This window comes from Panulirus ornatus, chromosome 5 (genome assembly GCF_036320965.1).
Source record: "Panulirus ornatus isolate Po-2019 chromosome 5, ASM3632096v1, whole genome shotgun sequence".
In the NCBI taxonomy this organism is placed as follows: domain Eukaryota; kingdom Metazoa; phylum Arthropoda; class Malacostraca; order Decapoda; family Palinuridae; genus Panulirus; species Panulirus ornatus.
In genome coordinates, this window is record NC_092228.1 from 274,560 (window position 1) to 294,269 (window position 19,710).

The window sequence follows — 19,710 nt, forward strand, 5'->3', positions numbered from 1 at the left end:
TTGAGGTATAATGATGTACCTAAGCCTGGAACCTTAATTGCCGATGCCTCAGGGTATGCTGTTGGGGCTTGTATTCTTCAGGAAGACCATCCTGTAGCCTATCCTGCTAAGTTCATAACTAAAACTCAGAAATTATGTTCAAATTAAAAAGATGTTGGCCATTGTTTCTGGAGCTGAGAAATTTCATTCTTATCTGTATGGGAGAATTAAAGTAGTTGTAAAGACTGATCATAAACCCTTAGAGAGTATTTTCAAGAAGTCCTTGTTATCTGTTCCTCCTAGGTTACAAAGAATGCTTCTCAGACTCCAGGAATATTCCTTATGGTACATTATAAGATAGGGAAGGACATGCATATAGCTGATGCTCTGAGTAGAGTCAGCTGAGCTGAAGAAGTGCAAAATATTGATCTCAACGTTCAAGTAAATCTAGTAACCTATGAAGAGCTAGACACTGCAGGTATAAGCTTGAAGGTTCTTAGAAAAAGAACTAAGGAAGATAGAGTATTGCAGACTCTTAAAGAATTCACATTAAGGGGATGGTCTGATTGTAAGAGAGACACTCCAGGAGATATCTATGCCTTTTGGAATTATAGAGATGAAATAAGTTATGTACATGAAATGCTGCATAAAATGAGCAGAATTATAGTGCCTATGGAACTAAGGTCATCAAACACAATCATAAAGCTCATCAAGGTATAGAAAAGTCTCTAAGGATAGTCCCTGAAATGGGGGCTGAACTTAAGGACCTGATCAGTGCTTGTGACACCTGTAATGCTTATAGTAACCAACAAGCAAGGGAACCACTGATGCCTCATAAAGTCCCTAAACTCCCTTGGCAAAAACTTGGGGCTGATTGATTTGAGATGAAAGGGAAGAGGTACCTGTTGCTTGTTGATTATTACAGCAAATATTTTGAGTTTGACTTGTTAGAAAGTACTCATTCCAATACTATTGTGAAAAACTTTAAGTATCATTTTGCTAGGCATGGAATATCTCAGACTATTCACAGTGATAATGGCCCACAGTTCACAGCAGTAGAATTCAAAGAATTCTGTAGGTCATATGGAATAGACAACACTTCATCCCCCTATTATCCAAAAAGTAATGGCCTGGCAGAAAAAAGTGTACTGACAGTAAAGAAGCTGATGAAGAAGGCAGCCAAAGAGGGCAAGAATCCCCATCTAAGTGTGCTGGCTTATAAAAAATACTCCTGTTGTGGGGACAGCAAGCCCCAGTCAGTTATTGTTTGGTAGAAGAACATGAACCACACTCCCCGCTTCTGAAGCCTTGTTACGACCAGAGACAGGGCCCACTGACCATTAGACACCTACTTTAAGACTCACAAGATTGGCAGATACTCTATTATAAGAGAAGCTCTACACTATTGCCTGAACCAGAAGAGAGAAAAATGACATCACAAGTAAAGAGTTAAAAAAGGGTATAGTGGTTGCTCCTAGATCATATTTGGTTAAGAGCAGTGATGGTCAAATTTACAGGAGAAATAAGCAGCAACTGCATAAGACAGCAGAACGCCCAAAATCTATTAAAAAATAAGAGTAGTTATGATGATGAACTAACTGATATATGTCATGAAGGAGAAGGTACTGTGACACCAGGGACCAATATTAGACAAGTTGAACCAGAAGAAGTAACTAGTGCAGTGAACATGAATGAAGAAAATACACCAAAGAGCAGTAAGCATGATTCCAGTGAGGTTAGAACATCTAGAGGTATATTAGTATAACCCCCTCAGAGGTTAGATCTATAAATGTATGATGTAAAAGTAATCTTTATACTTTGCATATCTATGAGTAATGTTGTGCACTTTCTTTGGTGTTATTTTATTATATTTCATTTTTTTTGATTGTTTGGTAAGGATATTCAATGTATGTATGGATCATGGTGAAGTGCCTGAGGATTGGCAGAATGCATGTACAGTGCCATCGTGTAAAGGCACAGGGGATAAAGGTGAGTGTTCACATTACAGAGGCATAAGTATAGAGGATAAAGGTGAGTGTTCAAACTACAGAGGCATAAGTAGAGGGGATAAAGGTGAGTGTTCAAACTACAGAGTTATAAGTAGAGGGGATAAAGGTGAGTGTTCAAACTACAAAGGGATAAGTTTGTTGAGTATTCCTCAGAAATTATAAGGGAGGGTACTAACTGAGAGGGTGAAGGCATGTACAGAGCATCAGATTGGGGAAGAGTAGTGTTGTTTCAGAAGTGGTAGATCAGGTGTTTGCTTTGAAGAATGTGTGAGAAATATTTAGAAAAATAGATGGATTTGTATGTAGCATTTATGGGGAGAAGGCATATGACAGGGCTGATAAAGAAGCTTTGTGGAAGGTCTTAAGAGTGTATGGTGTGTGAGTTAAGTTGCTAGAAGCAGTGAAAAGTTTTTACTAAGGATGTAAGACATGTGAACAAGTAGGAGGGGAGGAGAGTGATTAGTTCCCAGTGAATGTCGGTCTGCGGCAGGGGTAAGTAATGCCCCCATGGTTGTGTAATTTGTTTATAGATGGGATGGTTAGGGAGGTAAATGTAAGAGTTTTGGAGAGCAAAGAAATAGGTTCAGTTGTATTGAGGGACACGTTAATTGGGAGATGTAAGTTTGAATGGAGAAAAATTGGAGGAAGTGATTTGTTTTAGATATCTGGGTGTGGACTTAGCAGTGGATGGAATCACCGAAGCAGAAGTGAGTCACAGGGTGGGGGAGGGGGCAAAGGTTCCGGGAGAGACGAAGAATGTGTGGAAGGATAGGACTTTATCTTGGAGAACAAAAATGGGTGTTTCAATAAATAATAGTTCCAACAATGTTATATCATTGCGAGGCATGGGCTATATAGATAGGGTTGTGCGGAAGAGGGTGGATGTGTTGGAAATGAAATGCTTGGGGACAATATATGGTGTGAGGTGGTTCGATCAAGTAAGTAACAAAAGGGTAAGAAAGATGTGTGGAAATAAAAAGAGTGGTTGAGAGAGCAGAAGAGGGTGTGTTGAAATGGTTTGGACATATGGAGAGAATGAGTGAGGAAAGACAGACAAAGAGGATATATGTATCAGAGGTGGAGGGAACCAGGAGAAGTGGGAGACCAAATTTGAGGTGAAAGGATGGAGTGAAAAAGATTTTGAGCGATCAGGGCCTAACCATACAGGAAGGTGAGAGGCTTGCAAGGAATAGAGTGAATTGGAACAATGTGGTCTACAGGGTCAATGTGCTGTCAATGGATTGAACCAGGGCATGTGAAGCATCTGGTGTAAACCATGGAAAGGTCTGTGGGGCCTGGAAATGGAAAGAGAGCTGTGGTTTTGGTGCATTACACATGACAGCTAGAGATTGAGTATGAACAAATGTGGCCCTTTTGTCTGTTCCTGGTGCTGCCTCGCTAAAGGGGGGATGGGGGGATGCTGTTTCGTGTGTGGTGGAGTGGCAATAGGAATGGATGAAGGCAGCAAGTATGGATATATATATGTGTATATATGTATATGTCTGTGTATATGTATGTATATATTGAAATGTATATGTGTATATATGTGCATGAGTGGATGTTTATATTTATACATGAGTGGTCGCTTTTATATAAACATGTGTATGTGGGTGGATTGGGCCATTCTTCGTGTATTTCCTTGCGCTACCTTGCTAACGTGGGAGGTGGCAGTTAAGTATAATAAAAAAATAATTCATATATCATCTAGAAAGACAGGTAATCATTCTTTTTATAACAATGATCACTTGTGGTTATTCTAAATATCACTTCTGAGGAAAAATAACAAAATTATGATAAATCTAAGGATTTTCATTTTATGGTGAGGGAATTGGCAAATTTTTTGAATAAGCATACCATACTTAGTATGTCAGTGCCACAAGGTGAAGAAGCTTAGCACAGCAAGGAATCAAAAAAGCATTTGTGTAACAAAGAATCATCAGTTACCCAAGATTGGTCCCATGTGGTTGAGATGCTAGATCCTGAAGCAGTGCCACTGCCACATGTTGGTCAGTATGCACTGTAATCTGTGATGCATGACGAAACAGTTGCAGTAGGAACTCGGGCTGATTGGCATGACGGCGCATCAATGCTTCTGCTTCCCTCAAGACTTCTAGGGTAAGTCCTCCAGCAGCCCCATCACTATAGGGAGAAATGAGAGGTTCAGGTGTTAAACCATCAAAATCAGCATTAAGAAGTATATATTTATATTCACTATACAAAATCACTGTTTCTAGTGTCTGCAAGGTAGCACCAGGAAACAGACGAGAATGGCCCATTCAATCATATATACATATATATATATATAAATGCCCATATACACACATATACATACATGTACATATCAACATATACATACATATACATACACATACACAGACATATACATTTGCATATACATTTGTACATATTCATACTTGCTTGCCTTCATCCATACCAGTCACTTTCCAGCCCCACAGGAAACAGCAATCAAAACTGCCCCCCACTTCAGCAAGGTAGTGCCAGGAAAACAGACAAAAGAGGCCACATTTGTTTACACTCAGTCACTAGCTGTCATGTGTAATGCACCAAAACCATAGCTCCCTTTCCACATCCATGCCCCACAGCCCTTTCCATGGTTTACCCCAAATGCTTCACATGCTTCAGTCTATTGACAGCAAGTCAACCCTGGTATAACAAATCATTCCAATTCACTCTATTCCTTGCATGCTTCTCACCCTCCTTCATGTTCAGGCCCCGATTGCTCAAAATCCTTTTCACTCCATCCTTCCATCTCCAATTTGGTCCCCTGCTTCTCCTTGTTACCTCCACCTCTGACACATATATCCTCTTTGTCAATCTTTCCTCACTCATTCTCTCCAAATGTCCAAACTATTTCAACACACTCTCTTCAGCTCTCTCAACCACACTCTCTTAATTTCCACGCATCTCTCTTACCTTTTCATTACTTACTTGATCAAACCACCTCATGCCACATATTGTCATTTCCAACACATCCACCCTCCTCCAAACAACCCTATCTAAAGCCCATGCCTCACAACCATATAACATTGTTGGAAATACTATTCCTTCAAACATACCAATTTTTGCTCTCTTAGATAACGTTCTCTCCTTCCACACATTCTTCATCACTTCCAGAACCTTTGCCCCCTCCCTGAGAGGCATAAGTTTAAGTATTCCTGGGAAATTGCATGGGAGGATATTGATTGATAGGGTGAAGGCATGTACAGAGCATCAGATTGGGGAAGAGGAGTGTGGTTTCAGAAGTGGTAGAGGATGTGTGGATCAGATGTTTGCTTTGAAGAATTTTTTTCTTCTTTTTTTTTGCTTCGTCGCTGTCTCCCGCGTTTGCGAGGTAGCGCAAGGAAACAGACGAAAGAAATGGCCCAACCCACCCCCATACACATGTATATACATACGTCCACACACGCAAATATACATACCTACACAGCTTTCCATGGTTTACCCCAGACGCTTCACATGCCCTGATTCAATCCACTGACAGCACGTCAACCCCGGTATACCACATCGATCCAATTCACTCTATTCCTTGCCCTCCTTTCACCCTCCTGCATGTTCAGGCCCCAATCACACAAAATCTTTTTCATTCCATCTTTCCACCTCCAATTTGGTCTCCCACTTCTCCTCGTTCCCTCCACCTCCGACACATATATCCTCTTGGTCAATCTTTCCTCACTCATTCTCTCCATGTGCCCAAACCATTTCAAAACACCCTCTTCTGCTCTCTCAACCACGCTCTTTTTATTTCCACACATCTCTCTTACCCTTACGTTACTTACTCGATCAAACCACCTCACACCACACATTGTCCTCAAACATCTCATTTCCAGCACATCCATCCTCCTGCGCACAACTCTATCCATAGCCCACGCCTCGCAACCATACAACATTGTTGGAACAACTATTCCTTCAAACATACCCATTTTTGCTTTCCGAGAAAATGTTCTCGACTTCCAAACATTCTTCAAGGCTCCCAGGATTTTCGCCCCCTCCCCCACCCTATGATCCACTTACGCTTCCATGGTTCCATCCGCTGCCAGATCCACTCCCAGCTATCTAAAACACTTTACTTCCTCCAGTTTTTCTCCATTCAAACTTATCTCCCAATTGACTTGACCCTCAACCCTACTGTACCTAATAACCTTGCTCTTATTCACATTTACTCTTAACTTTCTTCTTTCACACACTTTACCAAACTCAGTCACCAGCTTCTGCAGTTTCTCACATGAATCAGCCACCAGCGCTGCATCATCAGCGAAAAACAACTGACTCACTTCCCAAGCTCTTTCATCCCCAACAGACTTCATACTTGCCCCTCTTTCCAAAACTCTTGCATTCACCTCCCTAACAACCCCATCCATAAACAAATTAAACAACCATTAAACAACCTTTGAAGAATGTATGTGAGAAATACTTAGAAAAACAAATGAACTTGTACATAGCATTTATGGATCTGGAGAAAGCATATGATAGGGTTGACAGAGATGCTTTGTGGAAGGTTTTAAGAGTATATGGTGTGGGAAATAAGTTGCTAGAAGCAGTGAAAAGGTTTTACCAATGATGTAAGGCATGTGTATGAGTAGGAAAAGAGGAGAGTGATTGTCGGATTGCAGCAGGGGTGTGTGATATCCCCATGATTATTTAATTTGTTTATGGGTAGGGTGGTTAGTGAGGTAAATGCAAGTGTATTGGAAAGAGGGGCAAGTATGCAGTTTGTTTGGGATGAGAGGGATTGGGAAGTGAGTCAGTTATTGTTTGCCGATGATACAGCTCTAGGGGGTGATTTGGGTGGGAAACTGCAGAGGTAGGTGACTGAGTTTGGAAAAGTGTGTGTAAGGAGAAAGTCGAGAGTCAATGTGAATAATAGCAAGGTTATTAGGTTCGGTAGGGTTGAGGGACAAGTTAACTGATATGTAAGTCTGAATGGAGAAAAATGGGAGGAGGTGAAGTGTTTTAGATATCTGGGAGTGGAATTAGCAGGAGGTTGAACCATAGAAGCAGAAGTGACACAGTGGGGAAGAAGGCAAAGGTTCTGGGAGTGATCAAGAATGTGTGGAAGGAAAGAACACTATCTCAGAGAGCAAAAATGAATATGTTTGAAGGAGTAGTAGTTCCAACAATATTATATGGTTGCGAGGCATGGGCTATAGATAGGGCTGAACGGAGGAGGGTAGACGTGTTGAAAATGAAATGTTTAAGGACAATATATGGTGTGAGGTGGTTTGATCAAGTAAGTAATGAAAGGGTAAGAGAGATGTGTGAAAATAAAAAGTGTGGTTGGAAGAGCAGAAGAGGAAGTGCTGAAATGGATGGAGAGAATGAGCGAGGAAAGATTGACAAAGAGGATATATGTCAGAGGTGGAGGGAACATGGAGAAGTAGGAGATCAAACTGGAGGTGGAAGGATGGAGTGAAAAAGATTTTGAGCAATCAGGGCTTGAACATACAGGAGGGTGAAAGGCATGTAAGAAATAGAGTGAATTAGAATGATGTGATTTACTGGGGTTGATGTGCTGTCAATTAATTGAACCAGGGCATGTGAAGCATCTAGGGTAAACCATGGAAAGGTCTGTGGGGCCTGGATGTGGAAAGGGAGCTGTGGTTTCAGTGCATTACACATGACAGCTACAGACAGTGTGAATGAATATGGCATTTTTTGTCTTTTCCTGGTGCTATCTCGCACACATGAGGGGGGAGGGGCAATAATCCTGGGAGCCTTGAAGAATGTGTGGAAGGATAGGACTTTATCTTGGAGAACAAAAATGGGTGTTTCAATAAATAATAGTTCCAACAATGTTATATCATTGCGAGGCATGGGCTATATAGATAGGGTTGTGCGGAAGAGGGCGGATGTGTTGGAAATGAAATGCTTGGGGACAATATATGGTGTGAGGTGGTTTGATCAAGTAAGTAATGAAAGGGTAAGAGAGATGTGTGAAAATAAAAAGTGTGGTTGGAAGAGCAGAAGAGGGTGTTTTGAAGTGGTTTGGGCACATGGAGAGAATGAGTGAGGAAAGACAGACAAAGAGGATATATGTCAGAGGTGGAGGGAACATGGAGAAGTAGGAGATCAAACTGGAGGTGGAAGGATGGAGTGAAAAAGATTTTGAGTGATCAGGGCCTGAACATGCAGGAGGGTGAAGGCATGTAAGAAATAGAGTGAATTAGAATGATGTGATTTACTGGGGTTGATGTGCTGTCAATTAATTGAACCAGGGCATGTGAAGCATCTGGTGTAAACCATGGAAAGGTCTGTGGGGCCTGGATGTGGAAAGGGAGCTGTGGTTTCAGTGCATTACACATGACAGCTAGAGACTAAGTGTGAATGAATGGGGCCTTTGTTGTCTTTTCCTAGTGCTACCTCGCACACATGAGGGGGGAGGGGCAATAATCCTGGGAGCCTTGAAGAATGTGTGGAAGGATAGGACTTTATCTTGGAGAACAAAAATGGGTGTTTCAATAAATAATAGTTCCAACAATGTTATATCATTGCGAGGCATGGGCTATATAGATAGGGTTGTGCGGAAGAGGGCGGATGTGTTGGAAATGAAATGTTTGAGGACAATGTGTGGTGTGAGGTGATTTGATCGAGTAAGTAATGTAAGGTTAAGAGAGATGTGTGGAAATAAAAAGAGCGTGGTTGAGAGAGCAGAAGAGGGTGTTTTGAAGTGGTTTGGGCACATGGAGAGAATGAGTCTGGAAAGATTGACCAAGAGGATATATGTGTCGGAGGTGGAGGGAACGAGGAGAAGTGGGAGACCAAATTGGAGGTGGAAAGATGGAGTGAAAAAGATTTTGAGTGATCAGGGCCTGAACATGCAGGAGGGTGAAAGGCGGGCAAGGAATAGAGTGAACTGGATCGATGTGGTATACCGGGGTCGACATGCTGTCAATGGAATGAACCAGGGCATGTGAAGCGTTTGGGGTAAGCCATGGAAAGTTCTGTGGGGCCTGGATGTGGAAAGGGAGCTGTGGTTTCGGGCATTATTGCATGACAGCTAGAGACTAAGTGTGAATGAATGGGGCCTTTGTTGTCTTTTCCTAGTGCTACCTCGCACACATGAGGGGGGAGGGGGATGGTATTCCATGTGTGGCGAGGTGGCGATGGGAATGAATAAAGGCAGACAGTGTGAATTGTGTGCATGTGTATATATGTATGTGTCTGTGTGTGTATATATATGTGTACATTGAGATGTATGGGTATGTATATTTGCATGTGTGGACGTGTATGTATATACATGTGTATGGGGGTGGGTTGGGCCATTTCTTTCGTCTGTTTCCTTGCACTACCTCGCAAATGCGGGAGACAGCAACAGAGCAAAAAAATAGAAAATAAAAAAAAAAAATAATATATGGATGGAGTGATAAGAGAGATGAAAGCAAAACTAGGGAAGGGGGTTGCAGCGATGGAGTGTGGCAGTGAGATAAGGTGGCTGGCTAGTGGCAAGCCTGTTTGCAGATGATATGTTTGCTGAGAGTGAAGAGGAGTTGCTAAGGTTGTAAGTGTGTTTTATAATGTGTGTAAGTGTAGGCGATTAAAGTTAAATGAAAGTAAAAGTAAGTAATGTTTTTTTTAAAGGAAACAGAGTGAAAGTATAGAGTTTGCAAAACCATATAGCATGAAATAGCACAATATAGTACACTTTTTCAGTGTACTATATTGTGCTGTGGATATGGGAGGAAATACACTGGAAGAAGTGAGGGATTTTCAGTATCTGGGAGCTGTCATGGGTAAGTGTGTTGAAATGGAAGGAGAGATAAGGGAGAGAGCAGTACAGAGTAGAACAGTCATTGGGTCCCTTCATAGAATATGACGGGCGTATGGATGTGAAGAGAGGATTAAGGGACAGCATAGTCCTCACAACCCTGACCTATGCAGCTGAAACATGGACATGGAATGAGGCACAAAGGTCAAGAATCCAGGCTGTGGAAATGAGTTATTTGAGAAGAGCATGTGGTGTGACTAGATGGAATGAAAAAAGAAATGAAAGGGTGTATGAGATATGGGGTATGGCAGGGAATGCAAAGAGAGTGAATTATGAAGTGGTAGAATCGGTGAAATGTAATACTCTGAGGTGTTTTGGGCATGTGGAGAGAGTGCAAGACTGAGGGTTTGCAAGGAGAGTGTATGATAATACAGTTAAAGGGGATGGTGTGAGTGGAAGACTAACCTGTGACATGGGCAAATAGGGTGGAGGAATACTGGAGGGAAAGAAATGGTGACAGAATGCATGGAATGGTGTATTAGAGGGAGGCATGTAAGAACAGGGATAAGTGAGAAAAGCAGGCATCAAAACAAGGTTGTCTTATTCAAAGACAGATGTTCACTCCACATGCAGAGTTGCTAATAGGTAGAAATCTACATGGACCTCTTGACTTACTGAAACCAAGCTTAGAAAAAAGGGTATAGAAGAAACAAGAAGATAAAAAAAATTATCATGATAAGAGCAGACCATTGAGGGAATTTAGGATAGATGATGAATTATTTATGGAGAATTATAGTGATAAGGAAGCTCATTGGGTACCAGGAGTTGTAGTGGAAGTATGTGGACCACTGTCATATAGGACAGAACTGTGATAACAGAGTTCTTAAGAGACATGTCAATCAAATGATATTTAGAAGCACAAAGTGACAGAGCAGGGAGCTCCAAGAGAAGTAAACATACAGTGGGGTGAGGATAATGTGAGTGACACCCAGCAGGCTACAGGACTGGTAACTTCCGGACAAGTGGTGATTCACGAACCTAATAGAACACTGGAGGATTAAAGAAGGGGTATCATCAGTTTTTTCAAGCTAAAGGGAGTCTGAAATATGCAGGAAGAGACCTGAAGCAAGTTCACCCTGTATGGTTCCTTCAGGAAGCCCAGTGAAAATCAAAACAAGGTCTGGAAGGGTCATAAATAGAATTGTAAAATCATATTTGTACAACATGACAGTAATATCGAGGGGTACAATACTGTATGTAATACATTGAAAATAAACAGAAAAGCAAGTTATTTTCCAATGATGTATATGAAATTTCAAGGATGTGTATTTTCTGATAGTAGCATCTAATATCTATTACTGTAACACAGCAAGGAGCTACGATACAAATGCCGGTAAACACATTATATTATGTTATATTTACTAGTAGTTTCAAAATTAGGAAAGAAAGGATGTCATAACTTTATAGGAAATTAATGCTTTTCTTTAAGGCTCAACTGGCATTCTGTTTGCAAAACACAACTGTATAAACAATCTCTGTGGCTTCCAGAAGTTTTCCACAGTAAAGCAGTTATTTCTGAACTATTACCCATTTGACTGGAACTACCCTGACCAATATGCTATCTTTATATTACATTAAATATGACATTTGAGCCTGAAATTTTATTTGTAGGGAAGTTATGGATGTAATTTCTTCCCCAGACATATTTGCCATTTCCCGAATTAGCAAGGTAGCGTTCCAAAACAGATCAATGAACCTTAGAGGGAAAACCCTTCGCTTAGCCCCCTTTTCTATTCCTTCTGTTACATGAGTAAAGCTGGAGGGGAGGATTTTCAGCCCCCAGCTCCTGCCCCTTTTAGTTGCCTTCTATGACATACAGGGAATGCATGGAAGTATTCTTTCTCCCTTATCCCCAGGGATAAGATGTTATGTTATCCTTTAACTTCGATAAGCAAGTTTCATATCCTCTCATAGGCAAATATAGACCAGAAATTTCAAAAGGCTGCCATCTGTAGGCAGAGCAGTGTGCAGACTCATTTACACTCAACTGGTTGATTAAATACAAAGTAAGTGAGTAGCTACTTAATTCTTGAGTCATTTAACTAATGCTTTGAGTGAAATATCACTAATTCAATAGTCAGCTGTCTATTAATCATGTAACTGTAATGCTCTATATTCTCTTGTATACTGATTTAGGCCAGAAATTTTAGAATAAGTTGCTAAATAGTGTTTTTAGATTGATATCTATGATTTCAAAAAGTCATTTTGCTCATAGCATTCGTGAGAGGTAAGAAGAAGAGGGAATTTCGAGAATGGAAGTGAGTTTGAGAACATCAAAGATCCTGATTACAATGCCTCAGAAATACAAATGGGCAATGAGGAGGTGAAAACATCAGCTCCATCTCCATCAGCTAGCTCAATTACACCAATTCCTGTTCACAAAAGGCATAAGGCTGAGTATGTCCAAGGCCAGAGCCTCACAGATTTTGACTACATTTGAATGGTGTGAAAGACATATGTACCAATGAGTAACAGTTTTTAGATCGAGGACAGTGGCAATGTCTTTCATTCAGTTTAGATGAAAATCCTTTTTCTTTGGCCAGTATGGATTTAAAGGAATTTCAATGCCAAATCATAAAAATATGTCATATTGGAAAAGTGTTCAATTAATAATCAAATTTTTTGGTGGATAATTAACACTTTGGGAACCAATCTGAACTTAATTATTATTTACTTTTTTTTATTTTGCTTTGTCGCTGTCTCCCGCGTTAGCGAAGTAGCGCAAGGAAACAGACAAAAGAATGGCCCAACCCACCCACATACACATGTATATACATACACATCCACACATGCAAACATACATACCTATACATCTCAATGTACACATATATACACACACACAGACATATACATATATACTCATGTACATAATTCATACTGTCTGCCTATATTTATCCCCATCGCCACCCTGCCACACATGGAATAACATCCCCTCCCCCCTCATGTGTGCGAGGTAGCGCTAGGAAAGACAACAAAGGCCCCATTCATTCACACTCAGTCTCTAGCTGTCATGTAATAATGCACCGAAACCACAGCTCCCTTTCCACATCCAGGCCCCACAGAAACTTTCCATGGTTTACCCCAGATGCTCACATGCCCTGGTTCAATCCATTGACAGCACGTCAACACCAGTATACCACATCGTTCCAATTCACTCTATTCCTTCCACGTCTTTCACCCTCCTGCATGTTCAGGCCCTGATCATTCAAAATCTTTTTCACTCCATCTTTCCACCTCCAATTTGGTCTCCCACTTCTCCTCGTTCCCTCCACCTCTGACACATATATCCTCTTGGTCAATCTTTCCTCACTCATTCTTTCCATGTGACCAAACCATTTCAAAACACCCTCTTCTGCTCTCTCAACCACACTCTTTTTATATCCATACATCTCTCTTACCCTTACATTACTTACTCGATCAAACCACCTCACACCACATATCGTCCTCAAACATCTCATTTCCAGCATACCCACCCTCCTGCGCACAACTCTATCCATAGCCCACGCCTCGCAACCATACAACATTGTTGGAACCACTATTCCTTCAAACATACCCATTTTTGCTTTCCGAGATAATGTTCTCGACTTCCACACTTTCTTCAAGGCTCCCAGAATTTTCACCCCCTCCTCCACCCTATGATTCACTTCCACTTCCATGGTTCCATCCGCTGCCAGATCCACTCCCAGATATCTAAAACACTTTACTTCCTCCAGCTTTTCTCCATTCAAACTTACCTCCCAATTGACTTGACCCTCAACCCTACTGTACCTAATAACCTTGCCCTTATTCACATTTACTCTTAACTTTCTTCTCTCACACACTTTACCAAACTCAGTCACCAGCTTCTGCAGTTTCTCACATGAATCAGCCACCAGCGCTGTATCATCAGCGAACAACAACTGACTCACTTCCCAAGCTCTCTCATCCACAACAGACTGCATACTTGCCCCTCTTTCCAAAACTCTTGCACTCACCGCCCTAACAACCCCATCCATAAACAAATTAAACAACCATGGAGACATCACACACCCCTGCCGCAAACTTACATTCACTGAGAACCAATCACTTTCCTCTCTTCCTACACGTACAAATGCCTTACATCTTCGATAAAAACTTTTCACTGCTTCGAACAACTTGCCTCCCACACCATATATTCTTAGTACCTTCCACAGAGCATCTCTATCAACTCTATCATATGCCTTCTCCAGATCCATAAATGCTACATACAAATCCATTTGCTTTTCCAAATATTTCTCACATACATTCTTCACAGCAAACACCTGATCCACACATCCTCTGCCACTTTTGAAACCACACTGCTCTTCCCCAATCTGATGCTCTGTACATGCCTTCACCCTCTCAATCAATACCCTCTCATATAATTACCCGGGAATACTCAACAAACTTATACCTCTGTAATTTGAGCACTCACTCGTATCCCCTATGCCTTTGTACAATGGCACTATGCAAGCATTCTGCCAATCCTCAGGCACCTCACCATCAATCATACATACATTAAATAACCTTACCAACCAGTCAACAATACAGTCACCCCCTTTTTTAATAGATTCCACTGCAATACCATCCAAACCTGCTGCCTTGCCAGCTTTCATCTTCCGCAAAGCTTTTACTACCTCTTCTCTGTTTACCAAATCATTTTCCCTAACCCTCTCACTTTGCACACCACCTCGACCAAAACATCCTACATCCGCCACTCTATCATCAAACACATTCAACAAACCTTCAAAATACTCACTCCATCTCCTTCTCACATCACCACTACTTGTTATCATCTCCCCATTAGCCCCCTTCACTGAAGTTCCCATTTGCTCCCTTGTCTTACACACTTTATTTACCTCCTTCCAGAACATCTTTTTATTCTCCCTAAAATTTAATGATACTCTCTCACTCCAACTCTCACTTGCCCTCCTTTTCACCTCTTGCACCTTTCTTCCAACCTTCTGCCTCTTTCTTTTATACATCTCCCACTCATTTGCATCTTTTCCCTGCAAAAATCGTCCAAATGCCTCTCTCTTCTCTTTCACTAATAATCTTACTTCTTCATCCCACCACTCACTACCCTTTCTAATCAACCCACCTCCCATGCTTCTCATGCCACAAGCATCTTTTGCACAAGCCATCACTGCTTCCCTAAATACATACCATTCCTCCCCCACTCCCCTTCTCTCCTTTGTTCTCACCTTTTTCCATTCTGTACTCAGTCTCTCCTGGTACTTCCTCACACAAGTCTCCTTCCCAAGCTCACTCTCACCACTCTCTTCACCCCAACATTCTCTCTTCTTTTCTGATAATCCCTACAAATCTTCACCTTCGCCTGAACTTAATTACACAGCAAAAAGGCTAAAGAGTACATAATTATTAGAGGTGTCACCATCCACAAGTGCATGGTACTGTGTGAGTCATTGATGCATGTAGAAGATTCTACATAAGCTACACTTCTAAACAGTGAAACACTGTACAAGACAATAAGAGTTGTTAAAAGTAGCATTACAGCCTATGTTTTATACTAAGTTGTTGAGAGGTAAGTAAATGAAATGGTCCTATGCAAAAAAGAGTGTGAACTGAAACAATTTCCCAAGGGGAAAGCTGTATGATAAAAGAAAATGTTAGGGAAAAAATCATGACAGACTGAAGAAACATAGAAAAGAATACATGGAAAAAAATGAAAAGGAACAAGCACTGAAGAGGTTTTATTCAAACTGAAAGATGCTACAAATAAGGACAGATGACATCTATTGTGTGAAAAGAAAGGCAATGTAAGTATAATGATGTTAACACTACTGAATAAAATGAGAAAAAATTAAATGCTTCAAGTTTTACGAGAGCAAATTTGATATAACAGAAAATGTACTCCACAGGTGTTGGTAGACTCTTAATACATTTCAACAACAATAAGACGTCTGATCATGAAACTCACTGGGCTGTGTATTTCTGCTTTTACCTAAAGAACTCACAGGCTGGGTTCCTAAATCTGTAGAAAAACCTATGCCAAGATTCTGAAAACACCATTTAGCTTCAAATATAAGAAACAGCTAACCATAAAATACACTGCACACACACACTGTAAAGAAAATTTGAAAATCATCCATCTCTGCATTATGATATGATTAAAGGGACTGTTCAATCATAAATCAAGAAAGATATTTGATTAGAAATGTTATCCAGTGAAATAACTTTTGTCCTCCAATACCACTACAAACAGAGATAGCAGCATACCTGTCATTACCATTTCCACGCATTGAGTTGTAGTTGACATAACCATAGTCTCTGGTATTCCTTGCACCTTCATCACTGTTCATACCTGGAACATTTGACCCAGAGCCCTGTAGCCACCATCCACCTATAAAAATGTATATCATAGAGATATTCTTACACTGTTCTAGATTCACCATCACACTAAATATTCATGAATCTAAGTATCACTAGATGAATCTGAACATTTCCATAGCACAGTAACTTACTTATGAACTTCTGAAAGAATGATAATTCTGTTACAAAATATATGTTCTAAGGGAAAAGAACTTAAAAGAAAAGCATATGTGTATGGGCCAGTAACTATATATCTCTAAGGAGTATACATATAAATAATCTTTTTCACATGAGTTTGCTATGTCCCATGTTAGTGAGGCAGCACCAAGAACTGACAGAGAAATGACCTAATTCATTCAAATCCATGCTCTGGCTCTCCTTTATAATGCACTGAAACCAGAGCCTCCTATCCACAAAAAAGGCCCTACTGACCTTCCCATGGTTTTCCCTGAATGCTTCATGTACCCTGCTTCAATACGTTAACAATATGTCATTCCTTGTATACCATTTTACTCATGTTCACTCTATCCCTTGAATGTCTTGCACCCTCCTGCATGTTCAAGCCCTAGACCTTCAAACTATCTCCCATTCATGCTCTTCTTACTACCACACCTATCTCTTATCTCATCATTTCTTATTCAATCAATTGTCCTTACATCACACACTGTCCTCAAACAATTCATTTTTATTTACATCCACTCTCTTTTTGTACATTTTTTGCCTAAGGCCTATGCCTAGCAACTATACAGCATTGATGGGAATACAACACTGTCAAGCATCTCCATCTCAGCCCTTAAAGATAGTGATCTCTCTTTCCACACATTTCTCAAAGTGCCCTTGACTTAGTCTGGGCAGAAAACGAACAGCCTTACCATCCTATTTTAAGAGAACATATCTGTGATGAAATATGATAAAAATGGAAAATTACCAACCTTGCTTGTTGCGATTGTTTGTCTTGTGTTTGTTCTGTCCAAGGATTTGCTGAGGGTTTGAGGACACAGGGTTCCTGACTCTGGGGTTTGTACTCCTGGGATTATTAATATGAGGGTTTGGTACCCGGGCTCGTGCACCACCACCACTAGTGCTGTTGTTGTTGTGGCTTACTGCAACATTGAAGTGCTTATCCTCTACTCGACTCCCTTCTCTTGACTGCAAATTACAGTTAACAGAACAATTTTGGTTAACATCAGACTATGAAAGCATAAAAAGTACACATAAACATTAAGAATTATCTTACTGTCTTTTTTCATACTATGTAGCACATCAATAACCACTATGTAGCACATCAATAGCCTCGCACAAACATTACAGTATAACTAATAATCTGGAGGTCACTGGTGTAACAGCTATTCCAACAAAACATAATTTCTTAAAAAAAAATGGCTCACCAAGCTCCCAGTGAGGGCCATGTACCTGGACACCACTGAGTTACCTGTAGTCTGGTTATAAGCTATAATATACTAGCTAAATCAGTCAAAGCTGTGCTGCTTTACCCAAACCAATGTCAATACACATTTATCCACCAACCAGAAGAAGTATCAATATCGTGAGCCTTGCACCGCATGCATGTACCATAGACCAAAACTATGATTACTTTCTAGTGCTACACAGGGAGGGAGATTTACAATCCAATGGCCAATGACCTGGATCAAGTACATACAGAAAGCTATGAGCTATATATTCTTAGTCTGTTTCCTGGCACTACCTCGCTGATACAGGAAACAGCAATTAAGTATAAAGAATACGGTGAATTGGAACGATATGGTAAACTGGGGACATGTGCTGTCAATGGACTGAACCACATCATGTGAAGCATCTGGGGTAAACCATGGAAAGGTCTATGGGGCCCAGATGTGGATAGGGAGCTGTGGTTTCAGTGCATTACATATGACAGCTAGAGACTGAGTGTGAATGGATGTAGCCTTTTTTTTTTTTTTTCCTGGTGCTACCTTGCTGAAGCGGGTAGAAGTAATGCTATTTCCTGTGTGGCAGGGTACGATGGGGATGGATGAAGGCAGGCAAATATGAATATATACATGTGTATACATGTCTGTGTATGAGCATTTATATTTTTTTTTTTTTTTCCCCCGCTGTCTCCCGCGTTTGCGAGGTAGCGCAAGGAAACAGACGAAAAAAATGGCCCAACCCACCCCCATACACATGCCCTGATTCAATCCACTGACAGCACGTCAACCCCGGTATACCACATCGCTCCAATTCACTCTATTCTTTGCCCTCCTTTCACCCTCCTGCATGTTCAGGCCCCGATCACACAAAATCTTTTTCACTCCATCTTTCCACCTCCAATTTGGTCTCCCTCTTCTCCTCGTTCCCTCCACCTCCGACACATATATCCTCTTGGTCAATCTTTCCTCACTCATTCTCTCCATGTGACCAAACCATTTCAAAACACCCTCTTCTGCTCTCTCAACCACGCTCTTTTTATTTCCACACATCTCTCTTACCCTTACGTTACTTACTCGATCAAACCACCTCACACCACACATTGTCCTCAAACATCTCATTTCCAGCACATCCATCCTCCTGCGCACAACTCTATCCATAGCCCACGCCTTGCAACCATACAACATTGTTGGAACCACTATTCCTTCAAACATACCCATTTTTGCTTTCCGAGATAATGTTCTCGACTTCCACACATTCTTCAAGGCTCCCAGAATTTTCACCCCCTCCTCCACCCTATGATCCACTTCCGCTTCCATGGTTCCATCCGCTGCCAGATCCACTCCCAGATATCTAAAACACTTCACTTCCTCCAGTTTTTCTCCATTCAAACTCACCTCCCAATTGAATTGACTCTCAACCCTACTGTACCTAATAACCTTGCTCTTATTCACATTTACTCTTAACTTTCTTCTTTAACACACTTTACCAAACTCAGTCACCAGCTTCTGCAGTTTCTCACATGAATCAGCCACCAGCGCTGTATCATCAGCGAACAACAACTGACTCACTTCCCAAGCTCTCTCATCCCCAACAGACTTCATACTTGCCCCTCTTTCCAAAACTCTTGCATTCACCTCCCTAACAACCCCATCCATAAACAAATTAAACAACCATGGAGACATCACACACCCCTGTCGCAAACCTACATTCACTGAGAACCAATCACTTTCCTCTCTTCCTACACGTACACATGCCTTACATCCTCGATAAAAACTTTTCACTGCTTCTAACAACTTTCCTCCCACACCATATATTCTTAATACCTTCCACAGAGCATCTCTATCAACTCTATCATATGCCTTCTCCAGATCCATAAATGCTACATACAAATCCATTTGCTTTTCTAAGTATTTCTCACATACATTCTTCAAAGCAAACACCTGATCCACACATCCTCTACCACTTCTGAAACCATATATATATATATATATATATATTTATATTATACTTTGTCGCTGTCTCCCGCGTTTGCGAGGTAGCGCAAGGAAACAGACGAAAGAAATGGCCCAACCCCCCCCCCCCCATACACATGTATATACATACGTCCACACACGCAAATATACATACCTACACAGCTTTCCATGGCTTACCCCAGACGCTTCACATGCCTTCATTCAATCCACTGACAGCACGTCAACCCCG

General features: G+C 41.0%; 1 protein-coding gene across 2 annotated transcripts in view; it reads right to left on the reverse strand.

Moving 5' to 3' along the window:
* The window catches only part of LOC139747028 (uncharacterized), a 585,752-nt gene that overhangs the window by 196,346 nt on the left and 369,696 nt on the right, over nt 1-19,710 (reverse strand). For both annotated transcript variants that reach the window (XM_071658778.1, XM_071658771.1), the window contains 3 exons: nt 17,034-17,250; nt 16,009-16,132; nt 3,933-4,127 (listed from right to left, as the gene is read on the reverse strand). In XM_071658778.1, coding sequence (XP_071514879.1) covers nt 3,933-4,127; nt 16,009-16,132; nt 17,034-17,250 — 536 coding nt within the window. The remainder of the gene's footprint in view (nt 1-3,932; nt 4,128-16,008; nt 16,133-17,033; nt 17,251-19,710) is intronic.